This window comes from Gambusia affinis, linkage group LG13 (assembly GCF_019740435.1).
Source record: "Gambusia affinis linkage group LG13, SWU_Gaff_1.0, whole genome shotgun sequence".
Taxonomy (NCBI): Eukaryota; Metazoa; Chordata; class Actinopteri; order Cyprinodontiformes; family Poeciliidae; genus Gambusia; species Gambusia affinis.
The window spans coordinates 8,929,876-8,943,192 of record NC_057880.1 but is presented as its reverse complement, the minus strand read 5'-3'; the positions used below and the strand labels follow the sequence as shown (position 1 = coordinate 8,943,192).

The following is a 13,317-nucleotide window of genomic DNA, read 5'->3' as shown; positions in this document are numbered from 1 at the left end:
CATGGCACAATCGATCCTTTATACCTAGGATTTCTGTCGGCTAATGTGTGATCTCTCAGGTTTTGAAAATGGGCCGAGAATCAGCCGACAGCTCTAAGATGGTGCAGTGTGAACTGGACATTACACTAACGATATGAGGAAGGGAGGGTCAGTGGAGAGTAGCGGAGTTGAGCCTTTTTTCATTCAGTGTCATCAACAGAAAGAGAAAAAGGCTGGAAGAGACGATAGAGCCAATAATTAAAATGAGGTTGATAGTTTTGATTTATGGTGTGATTTATTGTTTATTGCGACAGGCCTATGTACAGATAACCAAATGTGTTGAGTAATGGGCACAAATAACCCGAGTAAATGCAAAAATCTGATTCTAAATGAAAATCGCATTTATGAAGGAAATAAAGCTTTCCAAATTGATCTGACCATATGTGGAAAATGCATCTGCCCCAATTGTCAAATCACAAATTAGTTATCATTAGCCATATTTTGTGGAAAGCTGACTGCAGTATCACTTGCTACCTCCAATGTCTGATTAGTTCTGTATTTGTAGAATCACAAACCTAAACAGAACTTGTTTAACATCATGCAATAGGCTAAAAGGTCTTACAATATCTGAAAAAGCAACACGTCTTGCTCTGATATAAGTGCTTGTTGACAGTTGTTGCTCCCAGTGAAAGAACAACTAGTTATTAGGTTTTTGGGGTCAAATAATTTGTCTTATAGGAGCTGGTTGGTTTGGATGGTGTTTTTATTTCTTACTATATCCAACCAGCTCTTTAAAACTGCATTTTGATTTTGCTCTTGTCTTTTAAAGAAATTAATTTGATGGTGTAAAAAGCACCTCATTGGCTGTGTTACGTATGGTGGAAGATCTGTGATGCTGTTCCTATTCCTCCTTAGATTGTTAGAAAAGGGTTCGTTTTTGACGATTACAGCAAGAGCATGATTTTAAAAAAGCATCAAACTAACACAGAAACTCCAGTGAGGTTAGCTTGTAGCTATTTAATTGGCTGAATACTGTTATTATGTTTCTCACTCTTACTTTATGCACATCAACTTTCTGCTGCTCATAATTGTGGCTCTGTGGTTGTCAGCTAAGCATGATGAGGCGAGTCTGATGGTTGTGTTTTAAGAAAGACAAAATCTTGGCCTCGTTGATTAGTCGGCTAATGCCTATCTCTATGCAAGAAACGGTATTTGCTAAATGCACCATGTGGGCTTTTATTTTGGAAACTCCATCCTGATGCTGAGGTTAATGAGTAAGAAAATCTTAAATTTTTCAGCTGAACTCTTGCAGAAAATTCTGCTTTTTATCCATCTTCACTGTCCATCATCCACCCTCTGAGTCCTTTCACTGCATATTGGCTGTTTCCTGTCACCAGCAACTAATATTGACATCAACACAATCTATCAGTGCTCATGTAAGCCAACCAATCAGCAGCGAATTGATTTTTATATGAGCTAAAGTACAGGACATGACCGTCTCTCCGCTGAACGACTGAATGCGATAATAAAACAGTTTGACATGAACTGACTTCTGATAAGATTTGAAAAGAATCCAAGACTTTTCTTTCTTTCTTTCTTTCTGTTTAAGGGGTTTTCTCTTTTAAAGCTACGCACAATGTTTGTTCACCCAGCATCTACTTGTATATAATGCTGGAATATAAATGTAGATTGACCATTTTTAAGAGTAGCAGCAGCAGGTTGTATTGGAAAAGGGATTTTTAAAACGCTGCTGGATTGGAAAAAAAAAAGATCAAACTCGAGTCCAGTAGGATACAGTGTGTGTGTTCACTTGCCATTACCTCAAAAGAGACGAACTCTGAGGATAAAAGAAATCCATAGGTGCAAGAACTGCTCTCTGAGCTTGTAGTTGAGGTGATTTGAAGTGAGATGAAGCCAAGCAATTGCGTATGTTGGACAACTTTGAGCACTTCAGTCAGAGTGGGGTCAGATTGTTATAGTTAACTTTTTTCTTTTGGAGTGTGGACTTGCAGCTGAGAAAAAGCAGTAAATACTGGGAAACCCTTCAAGGTTCATCTTATCCATTTAAATGAAATTGAACTTTTGGGGGGGTTGTTTAAAGAGTATTTATAAAAGCATTCTCATTTTGTCCCTCAGTGTGCTAAAAGCTGGATTTAAAAATCCAATTTTCTGTGATCAGTTGGGACTAGTAATTGACCGGTCACCAAATCGAAAATCTTTTTCTTCAATTCAGCAAAACAACAAGATGAAAAGCTGTTTTTCTTTTAATACAATGTTGGGCTTAATAAAAATGTGAAAAATGTGTGGGTATATATTTTTCATTTATAAACCTGGACAATCTTCAGTTCCTAATTTTCACAATTTTTTTGTTGTTGTTTGTGGTCAATACTTGAGATGATAAATAAATAAAGAGTTTGTGTGCTTTAAGTTTGTAAAAGAAAGTCGGAAATGGCAAACCTTGGAATCAGCAGGTTGAAAAAACCAAAACGGTTTTTGCCCAGTAAAATAAAAAAAATAAAGCTGGATCGGAACATCTAGGGCCATAAATTTTATTTTAAACACTAAGCCGCATTTAAAGTGCAGCATGTTTTACTCTTTAGATTCAAATTTCCTATAAAGATTACATTATTAATGTGAAGCACTGTATGGACAGATAAATATCAATTAACTAGTTAAACATTGAATTTCTTATTTGTTTGTTTTTTGTTTTTTTACATATTTGTGTCGTATTCTAGTTGATGGCCTGGAGAAATCATCTGTGGCCAGCTGTGATGTGGTGGTGGACAACGCCTCCAATACCCAGAATGCCCATGGCTCACGACAGCAGCGAGGGAAACTGTCAACCCTGGGAAAACTGTTCAAACCCTGGAAGTGGAGGAAGAAGAAAACCAGCGACAAGTTCCAGGATCTCTCCAAAGGTAGGATGTACGAAATGTGCAGCTGTAGGTGTTTTTGACTCTGTGCTAACAACTGCCAAGTTGTTCTCTCCAATCAGAAGTCTGGACAGTGTCATGGCTTGTACCGTTGGGTTTGTGGGGAACATTAAATATGAATTGGACCGCTGTAGCTCCCAGAAGAGCTTTAAAAGGAAACGGTTGCATGACTTGTTTGTAATTCTTTCTGGATTATTCCTGAGCTGTTGGTCAGGAAATGAAAAGAGACAGAACTAAATGGAAACACCAGAGGCTCTTTCCCCCCCCCCCCATATCTGGTTAGTGTAATATTCTGCTTTTTGATTTGTCTGTGCAAGTTTGTGGCTCGTTTCCAGGATAATTTACTAGAAGGAATCCTTATGATTCTGACCTTATAAAATAAAAAAGGGCCGTATTGTTAAATTTATCAGTGGAAAGTCACACTTGTTTAATTAGACAGCAGAGCAACAGTTGCTGAGTGATTAAAGCAGGCAGTTCTGTGTGAATTAAAATAACAGCTGACATTTTTTCGTTAACACCAGGACTAGACAGTATGGCATTAAAAATAAGACCTCAGATTCTATCATACCAAATTTGATTTTAATCTTTTTTTTTCTTAAAGAAATTACAAATGACAAAAAGTATTTTCAAAAACTTTTGTTTTATTTCAGTCATCCGTTCTGGGAGTTGACCTGAATTCATAGTCCAAATAAACAGATGATAGGCTCTGTGTCAGCTGCCATCACTCTGAACATTGGAGAAAAAACACTTAAAATTATTTTCCAATACTTAAGCCTTCTTACACTTAAAATTTGATTAATTGATAAAAATATATTTGATTTCCCAGTCCCAGTCAACACAAAGTGGAAAGTCTGAAATTTACTTTTGTGATTCTGCTGAGAAATTTAATATTCAGCAAACCTTCTAATCACATTTGTTTAATGTTGCAAATACTGTTTGGTATGCCCTGAGGAACACTTTGGGTTGCATGATGTTAGGAAAATATGATGCGGCAATCTTGTTGACGATTGCAATTTCAACACTGACTGCGATTACCCAGGTTTTTCTCACTATTCTACTTTTGCTGCTTTTTTTTAATGGTTCAATAAAACAGAACAATGTGTGATAACAGGACGATGACTTGAGATAGGAGTGATGATTTGAGTATAGACATTTTAGAGTCCTGTGTAAAATAATTGCCTTTACCAAAAGAAAGTCTGAAGGAGAGCATATTACATTTCTTTACCGAATTCCACGTCTATCTTGATCTTTTTTTTATTACAGTTCTAGAGAGAAAAATCTCCACTAGACAAACAAGAGAGGAGCTCATCAGGAAGGGGGTTCTTATCCCTGAGCAAGGTTCGTCTCATTTTGTCTATATTGGCACCAAGGGTCCCAGATTAAAATCCCAAACAGACGTTTCTGTTTGGTGTTTTCTCGTCCTCCCAGGGGATACATGGGTTCTCCGACTTCACCAAAATCAAATCATGCATGTTAGGTTGATTGTTTTTCCACTTTAATTTGCCCTTTGGTGTGAAAGTATGTGTGTGTACACTTGTTTATTTTGTGTGTCTATGTTTCTGGCATCCGGTCACAGTTTGTGCCACCAAACTGTGAATATTATTTCCATACTGCATGATTATTACGACCTTGCACAATATAAGATGGAAATTTGTAAAATATTCTAATCTTGGCTGAAATTACGGATTTTTTTTCACAAGGGGAGTTTTTCGCGTACTTCAGACAACTTTAACTTTCTTCAATGTCACCAAAGCTGCTTGTTGTTGAAGTGAACACAAATCTGTGACGGCAGCATTTTGTTTTTGTCTCAGATGAGCCGATCAGTAGTGAAAATCTGAACGGCCATGCATCGTCCAGTTTAACTCCAGAGGAAGTCAAAGTGGACATCGAGTCTCCTGAAGCTCTGGTGGAGGAACAAGCCGCTGGACCAATCAGCACAGAGGAAAAAACATCAGGTGGTTTGGTTTTCTTCCTTTTATCCATTCCTGTATAAATTGTTGCCTTGCTCTGACCTGTAGGAGTACTGTGACAGTACTCCCCTTTCTCCTCATTTTCAGAAAACATTTCACAACCATTATAAATACTTTTCTCATTCTTGGTTAAGATAACTCTGGTCATTGGTTGTCATGTAAAATTGTTCCTGTTTGTTAAGAAAAGGTGCACCAGTCAAGAGATTTTTCCATAGTCCTGATGTAGCAATATAGATTTTAGTTGAAATTGACATCTTTATAAAGAGAAGTCTTTTTTTTTTTTCAAAGCTGTTTGTGTTCATTTTGAAACACCTCTGTGATGCTGAAAACGGCATCCCTCACTAACACAATGAAGAAGATTTTTGTCATCACAATCTTTTAACTTTTAAATCTGATGCGTTTACTGATCGGAAAACATAACTGAACATGGCCGGTCAAGGGTAAAATTAGCCGATTACAGTCACCAGCCAATTTCTCGGTACATCTCCACTAATAGGAACTTAACACAAAATGCCAGAATCAGATCTGTAGAAAATTGTTGGGTCATTGTTGCTGTAGCTCCCCTGAGCAAACAAACTACTAAGACTATTTTTATTTTTTAAACGGTAAATTTTTGTTGTCCAGAATATTTTTTGAGTCTTTCAGAGGTTTTGAAACCACGCATTGCATTTGGAAATGTGTCCGTTCTCTAGCTGACGTTGACCTCTCTGAGGGATCAATGAGGGAGCCTAATGTGTTCGAACTGATAATGCCATTACATCAGCCTCCAGCAGGGAGCCACAGTCCAAGCAGTGCAGCATCTCCTCCTCCTAATGCGCCCCACTCTCTCAAGCCTTTGCTCCTCAGACTGATGCTGCTTAAGTGTTGTGATGTTTCCCACTCAATTGCGTTAGCATTGAACTTGTAGCAATTTGCCAATAATCAGAAAGCCAAAGGGAGCAGATTTAGCAAATAAAGCAACAGATACCATGAGAGCTGGGAAGCTGGGAAAGTAATGCACATACATCATCTATCAAAGCCTATTTAAAGGCTTCAGCTCTTTCCCCCCCCAACATCACCTCTAATATTTTCACAGTCTATTGTTGCCTGCATGCCAGCTTGTTCATCTCTTTGCAACAATGCAAATGCTCAGTGTCTTTTTAATTCTACAACTTCTTCCTTACTGCCTGCTCAGAGAGCTCCGTGACTAAACCACCTGCCCGGACAAACCAGGTGCGACCTCGAGACGCTGCAGCTAAAAAACAGCAAAGTGCCGCTGCGGCCACTGCCACCAGAGCCGGTGGCGCCACCGCAACGCGACACAAAGAAGGTGCTCCAGGAGCTAAAAAGGCAGCTAAAACCACAGGCAAGGCAGGCGCATCCACGCAGGCTAAAGCTAACCCACGGCACACTAACACCACAAGTCGAGGGGTTGGTAAGTTCAGCTGGAGGAGACTGAAGCCTGCGGTCCCCTTGAGAGCTGCTGCCTCCCTGCCTGTCTGCCGCCCTGCATGGAAAATGTGTCGTATCCCTGAAGAACTAACTAAGTAACGCGGCCCTCCTTAAAATAAACTCCACCTGATATCCATGTGTGTATGTACACCTCATCGTGCACTTGGTATCTTGCTATTTCGTCATGCTGCAACCACAAACATCTGTTTCATTGGGATTTTATGTAATGGACCAACACAAAGAAGCTGCTCATTGTTAAGTTGATGGAAAAGAAAACTGGGTTTCTGTATATGTTTTCGCACCCTAAAATGAAATCCAGTGACACAATTTGCCTTCAGAAATACAGTTAATTAATAAAGAGTCAATTCATAATTAATTCAGTCTGAGAATAAATTAAGTTGTGTTCCTGTGGACTCAGAGGTTTTTTGGGGAACATTAGTGAAAGAAAATATCATCTTGAAGAGCATGGAAGACACCAGAAACATCAATGCCACCGTTATGCACAAGTTAAAGCCCTCTTAGCCCTCTTGAGGACCCCGGTGTCTTCATAAACCCATTCACTTACACGTAAGCGTTTTAGGGGTGGCAGTTAAGGGGTTAAGGCATGGTTAGGTAAAACAGTGTGAAACATCTGACATGGCACATTCTTTTCTGGAGATTTCACAATCATGTTCAACTGGTCTGGCAAATCCTAAGGAAACACACTGAGGTTAATGGTTGTAACATGGCGAAGTGTGACGTGTTCAAGGTGTATTGATACCCTGAAAGCACAATAATGTGTAAGTCAGGTCAAGTGGCTACAAAAGTTTTCTCTAATAGAGGGGATTACCAGTCTTCCTGCAGTTGAAGTGCTTCACTTATGATCTCTGTTTTCGGCAAAAGCAGAAGTGATGGTTTGTGTATAGCTGTGGAAACACTTCCATATTACAATAAGTGTGTTCGTGCGTGTGCGTGCGTGTGTGTGTGTGTGTGTGGATTGTACTGGTTGGATGAAATTGTGAGTGCACGTTTATCACACCTCTTCTTCCGTGTCGTTGAGTCCACAGAAGCAGAAAACAACGTTTCTCTAGTTTTCTCTCTAGACATTTTACCAAAGCAGCTGTACAGAGGTTGTTTTTATTTGTGTCTGAAGTTCAAACATTTTATTTTCTCTCTGGCTTCTTCTACATGAACACAAAGATGCTACACAAGCTTTGAAAAGCGACTTTATTCCATATCACCTTAGGTGTTATGTTTCCTTTTTCTTTTTTAACCTTGAAACATTATAGCTGGCAGCGCAGCTTTAAAAAGCACTCACTGTTTCAGGTTAAACTTCTTTTGAAGTGAGCACACAGCATCCTTTATAATCTGATCAGCTCCTCGCATGTGTGCATATTTAGTTTTAGACCGTTGGCTACACTGTTTGCCGTTGTGGAGTCACAGTACAACGTTATGATGCACGCAAAAGCATTTTTCTGTCTTCAAATGTTCTACGGTGTCTGCTGAGGTGGCTGGTTTGACACCATCTAAACGCCAAAAATGACCAGCTTGCTGCTGTTTTACCACCTTCACCAGTTATCTAATCTGCTGGGGGAGTCAGATGAGATTAATATGTTCAGACAAAAGATGCGAAGCAAGTAACTGCTGATGTACACATTCAAAGCTAAACTTTGAGCAGGCAGGAGAAGAGAAAGGAAAGTCTGAATCAGAGACAAATGTTTCTCTGGGGGCCTCAGTGCTAATACTAACACGCATTTGTGGTTTGTATGGACATCTGTTTCCATCTTGTACCAGAGATAAACCAGCATCCTTAACAAGAGAAACGTTGCTTCTACCACTATATAGATTTTAGATAGATTATGACAAGATGCTGTATGGAGACTTGAACATGCATCACCGCCTGTAATTTAAACACGTTTTTCCTTTGATTCCTAAGACACAACTAAATGAAAACATACTATTGTGTTGTTTGACATGTTTTATTTGCCGTACCTCTATTACAAACACTTCTTCTTCTGCTTACATCTATCCTAGCTTCACCATGTGACCAAGAATAATACTGACACTTGGTGGCTAAAACTGCCTTTGACTGTTATATACCGTACATAAGATTATTTTTAGCTGCACATATGAGTTAATCAGCCCATCGTCTTCCAGCTATCTGAGATCAGATTGCAGAGGAAAGGCTTCCAGTTAGCATGTGGAGCTTATTGTGGTGTATCTTGAGTTGGTGGGTTACCCGTATGAAGGCTTACTCATGTTATGAGTAAGTTTTCCGAGTGAAACAAAGCAATGCTGCCTCTCCTCGGCTTTTTACGAACGAAGGCTACTTTCCCTCACTTACAAGAAAAAGTCGTGTAGACATATTTCCAGAAAAAAAATAAACATTATACATCATGGTTTGTTAACTAAAAAGGTATGCATCAACATCATAACACCTTTTTAAAGATGTCCAAGTGACCTCAGCTGACTCCTTTTGATGTGATGAATCAGCATCTCCTCTCTGTTCCTCCTGTCATCTTATCTCAATGGAAATCAGCCACACTCACTAGCTTCCTGTTTGTCACTTTGGAGGACATATGATAACGCTGATGCAGGAAAAAAAAAAATTAGGTTTCTGTAAACCGTGGCAGTCAAAGACAGCAACGACGACTTGTAGTTTTTCAGATTAAAACATTGTGGCTGTTGGTGTTTTCCAAAAGTAAAGAGGGTTAGACCACTGACACATTTCTTATCCAATAGAGGTAAATTGGTAGAGTTCTTCACTGACACCATGTAGTTCTCTAGATCAACACAAAATTTCCTAATCAGTCATCTGATTTGGTCTTGTTGAGATTAATTTTAAAATGTTACATTTGTACATGCGTTGCAGTTGTTGCTCACGTTGCTTTTCCTGGAAGACAAACCATGGTTATAATCTGTGTTCCTAACGCCCTGCTATTATTGTTTTTAAGTATAAATAAAGAAAGCAAAATAGCTGCAGAGGAGCTTTTCAGTAGCGCTGCAAAAACACCTTTCCTGCTACACACAGCCTTCGTTCCAGCTCCTTTGTATGTTCAGTGTTTTTTCGCACTTCCCTGCTGAAACTCTACTTGTCGGCATCCATCAAACAAACACAAAATGTTGCATACATCCCCAGCTCTGCCACTTTGTATTATCTCCTCTATAATTGTTTAATATCTTTTTTTTTTTTAATTATCTAAATACTATTGTATGGCTTTGCATTATTTGCATTTTTAATTGCTAAAACAGTCTTGAAAATAATTTTCATTTGACTTTCATTTGATCATGACGTATAACTTATATTGTTGGGGCTTTAATTCAAGTCTTAGAAATTTGAACTATTGTTTTTACAGCATACTTGTTTAAGCAGCCCTACCTTACTAATGTTTGGTTTTCTTATATTGACTGGAGGTTTTTCCGTTCCTCCTCAGCCAAATCCTCAAACCCAAAGAAGACGGGAGGCGTGAGTAAAACCACCGCCTCCACCACCGCCACACCTCGTTCTCGGGTGCCCAAAGATGCTGCGGCCCGGTCTGAAGGGATGCCTGCAAAGACCATCAAGAAACCAGACGCTTCAGCTTCTTCACCCGAATCTCAGAAAACCTCCACAGATGCTCCTAGTCATCCTGAGGACCTCAAATCATCTTCGCCTTCCTCAGACAACAAGCCTCCTTCATCCAAACCCTCAGGAAGCAAGGCAGAGGGAAATCAGGCTATTTGTTCGAAAGCTGATCTAGAGTCTAAATCGGCTCTAAATGACTCTGCTTCAAGGGAAGAGACTCACAAGTGTTTGACTCGTGAGATCACAGACAAGTCCTCTCATATCAACCAGACTACAGAGGACACCTCCTTCACAGGAGACAAAGACGACCGCTCTCAGAGGGACAAACGTGAAAGGACAGAATTAGAGGACAGAAAAGATGCGAAAAAGCAAGGAGAAACAGATTGTGGTAAAGAGAACGACTCCAGGTAAAACCTTGTGTCGCTTATACTTATCTGCCTTTGTGTTGCCAAATTTTATTTTTGATCATATAGTCCGATAGTATTGGCGTTAATAATTCACACCATGCTAAAGTTCTGCAATAGTCTCTATGCATATTTTTTCTGCAACTGATTTTAAGAGTTCCGGTCAAACTCTTATTTTCTCTTGTACATAATGTTTCTTTGCATAATCATAGACACAAGTGACACAAGTTTTGAAGAAATCCTGCTTTTAAAAAAAGTACAGCAACAATTCACCTTCAAAAGTCACTTAATGAGTAAATAATCTCCTTGTATGTCATTTAATCTCGGTATTAATCTTTTCTGTGAAGATCTCAGACGTTTGATGGAGCACATTGGGTAGCTATAAACATTTTATAGAGTTCTGTTCAAATCATTATCTGATTACAGAACAGGGATGGCACATTGGTGAAAATACCAGACACGCCTTTTCCCTGAAATAAACGGAGAATTTATTAGAGAAGCAACCAGGATGTCCAAAGTGACTGTATGAGAGAAGTTAAAAAAGTGAGTAAAACTAAATGCAAATCATTCCTGGAAAATCTGCTTGAAGACTGAAACAACAACCCCATACATACAGTCAGCGCTCTAGATCAGAGCATATCCATGTGTTAGAATGGCCTAGTTAAAGTCCTACATTGAGAATCTGTTACTCAGACGCTCTTCATCTACTCCCAGCTTGAGCTTTTTGCCAAAGAAAAACTGTAAGCATTTTATTTTTTAGACTTGCTAAGCTGCTGTAAATGTAGCGGTTTAATTTTCAGCCTTAGATGCAAATAAAACTGAATACATATGCAAACCACACCTCAATAATTTACAAATAAAACTCTGGGTACCAGTTGTGGTTTGCCTTGCACATCACAATGATGCGGATCTCAGTGTTGGTCCGTCGCTTTAAGTGCTAATAAAAAGCGTGTCTTATTGTAACGTAAGAAAATAAAAAGTTAAAAGTGTACGAATTCTTTTGCACTGAACTGTTAATCATTTGCCCATGCCTAAGTTAGGAACCCAGGTTGCACTATAGCTGTTATTGGCCTGTTATTGACCTGTTATTGACCTGTTATTGACCTGTTATTGGCCTGTTATTGGCCTGTTATTGGCCTGTTATTGGCCTGTTATTGACCTGTTATTGACCTGTTATTGGCCTGTGCAGGTCAGCAGCGGGCGATTCGGAAAAGCATCCAGGTCTGAGCGTGAAGACGGACCAGGCTGAGGTGACGATTATCCCCGATAGGCCAAGAGACAGCCAGACCAGTGATTCTGATTCGGATGGACCCATCCTGTACCGGGGCGATGATGATGAAGAAGAGGACGACGAAGATGAATACACAAACAGTACGATGTCAATTTAGTGATGTAGTAATAAGTGTCTGACATGAAAACAAGCGAGGTGTGTTGGGAGTTTTATTTGGACTGTTCTTTTTTTTTTTTTAAGATCATCTAAGTGAATCATAATCTGACTCACCAGTGTTCATGCATGTTTTATTTTTATTGTACTACAAATGACATCGAAACTTTCCTCATTAGACATCAAGTTCATTTTTAGTCATTTCAGTCAATTAAACCTCTTGCTTAACTACCTAAGTTTGCACAAATAAAATAAAAAACCCTCACGTATACTTGTCTGCTTTATCAGCAATGGATTACTTTAATATTTTATATGTTAATCGACAGTCAATATTAAGTTTTACTTCAAGTTTTTTCATTGCCTTAAGAACTCAATTCATCGATCTCCATTCCCTCTTGTCAGACTCCTTGGCCAGCAAGATCCGCCGACGAGACACGCTGAACATTAAGCTGGGCAACCGACCCAGCAAGGAGGAGTTGGAGGAGAAAAACATTCTGCCAAGAAGCTCAGAGACGGAGAGGCACGAGCTCCGCCAGCAGATAGGCTCCAAATTAGTCAGGTACACACACTGAGACTCACTAAAGGAAGCTGTGAAAGTGTGGGTAGGTGCTACCTGTCATAGATTTGGCTCAGCTGTGGGACAATAACAGATTGGTAATGATTTAATGGTGTTGATGTGGGTGGTGTAATAGTACCAGTGATACGCGGCGGAGAACTGAGGATGATGGCAGTCGGCACTGGATCTATTGTAATCAGCAACAAAAGGTGTTAAATAGATTTTAAATGTGTTAGAGTGATATGAATTTTCCTTTCTGAGGTCAGGGGAATGTTTCAGTTATATTCTGTTAGCCCTTTTGTAAAATGGCATGTGGGCATAATCTTCTTGTTTTAGACGCCTGAGCCAAAGACCCACCACAGAGGAGCTGGAGCAGAGAAACATCCTCAAACGTAAGTCTATAAAATCTTTTCCTAATCTTCATCATGTGAAGATTAGGGCAGGGCTTAGGGATATTACTGATAGACTTGGCGTTACAAACAAACACGTTTCAGGCAAGCATAACACCAAATGCACAGAAAGGCTTCCTTGTAGGAAACGGTTTTGTCCGTTCCTTTGACGTTTCAGCTCAGCACATAAATGTCAACCCATAAGAAGATTTTCGGCGCTACTTTAGCGTGTTCAGCTGGTGCAGAGCAAATAAATTCATCCCAAGCGCAGAGGAACTCGGCTTTCACAGCTGATGAGCTCAAAATGGGAGTTGGCTGACAGATCAAGTCCTGTAATTTCATTATGTAATCTTGTTGTGTGAAAATAAACAAATTGAATCTTTGAAGAAGAAACAAAAAACACATCTTGAAAATGCTAGTGCACGTCCTTTTGCTTGCTGCTCCAAAAGGAAACATGGTTTGTGGTGGTCATTCTTTTTAAAGTGATGAATGAATGTGTGGGGTCATGGTGCTGAGGTGTTCCAGTTGTTCAGAGTTCATTTTGTTCAGTCTCCTTCAGCTCCTCACATAACCTCATGTGTGTCCTAAATCAGACAAACAGACAGACATCGCTTCAGGCGGGTCCAAATTGCGGCCCAGTGCCCATTTGTGTACACCCTTGGACAGAATTTGGTCCGTCCATCACCAGTGATTGATGTAGGCGGAGACGTTTTATTTGAAATCAGGG

At 39.6% G+C, this 13,317-nt stretch overlaps 1 protein-coding gene across 6 annotated transcripts in view; it reads left to right on the top strand.

The window, feature by feature from the left end:
- phactr2 (phosphatase and actin regulator 2) overlaps positions 1–13,317 on the top strand; it is a 49,631-nt gene that overhangs the window by 28,557 nt on the left and 7,757 nt on the right. For 3 of the 6 annotated variants that reach the window (XM_044135651.1, XM_044135655.1, XM_044135654.1), the window contains exons 2-9: positions 2,715–2,897; positions 4,176–4,250; positions 4,724–4,867; positions 6,057–6,296; positions 9,727–10,264; positions 11,451–11,632; positions 12,048–12,204; positions 12,538–12,593. In XM_044135651.1, coding sequence (XP_043991586.1) covers positions 2,715–2,897; positions 4,176–4,250; positions 4,724–4,867; positions 6,057–6,296; positions 9,727–10,264; positions 11,451–11,632; positions 12,048–12,204; positions 12,538–12,593 — 1,575 coding nt within the window. The remainder of the gene's footprint in view (positions 1–2,714; positions 2,898–4,175; positions 4,251–4,723; positions 4,868–6,056; positions 6,297–9,726; positions 10,265–11,450; positions 11,633–12,047; positions 12,205–12,537; positions 12,594–13,317) is intronic. The other 3 variants (XM_044135652.1, XM_044135653.1, XM_044135656.1) reach the window with 3 other exon arrangements.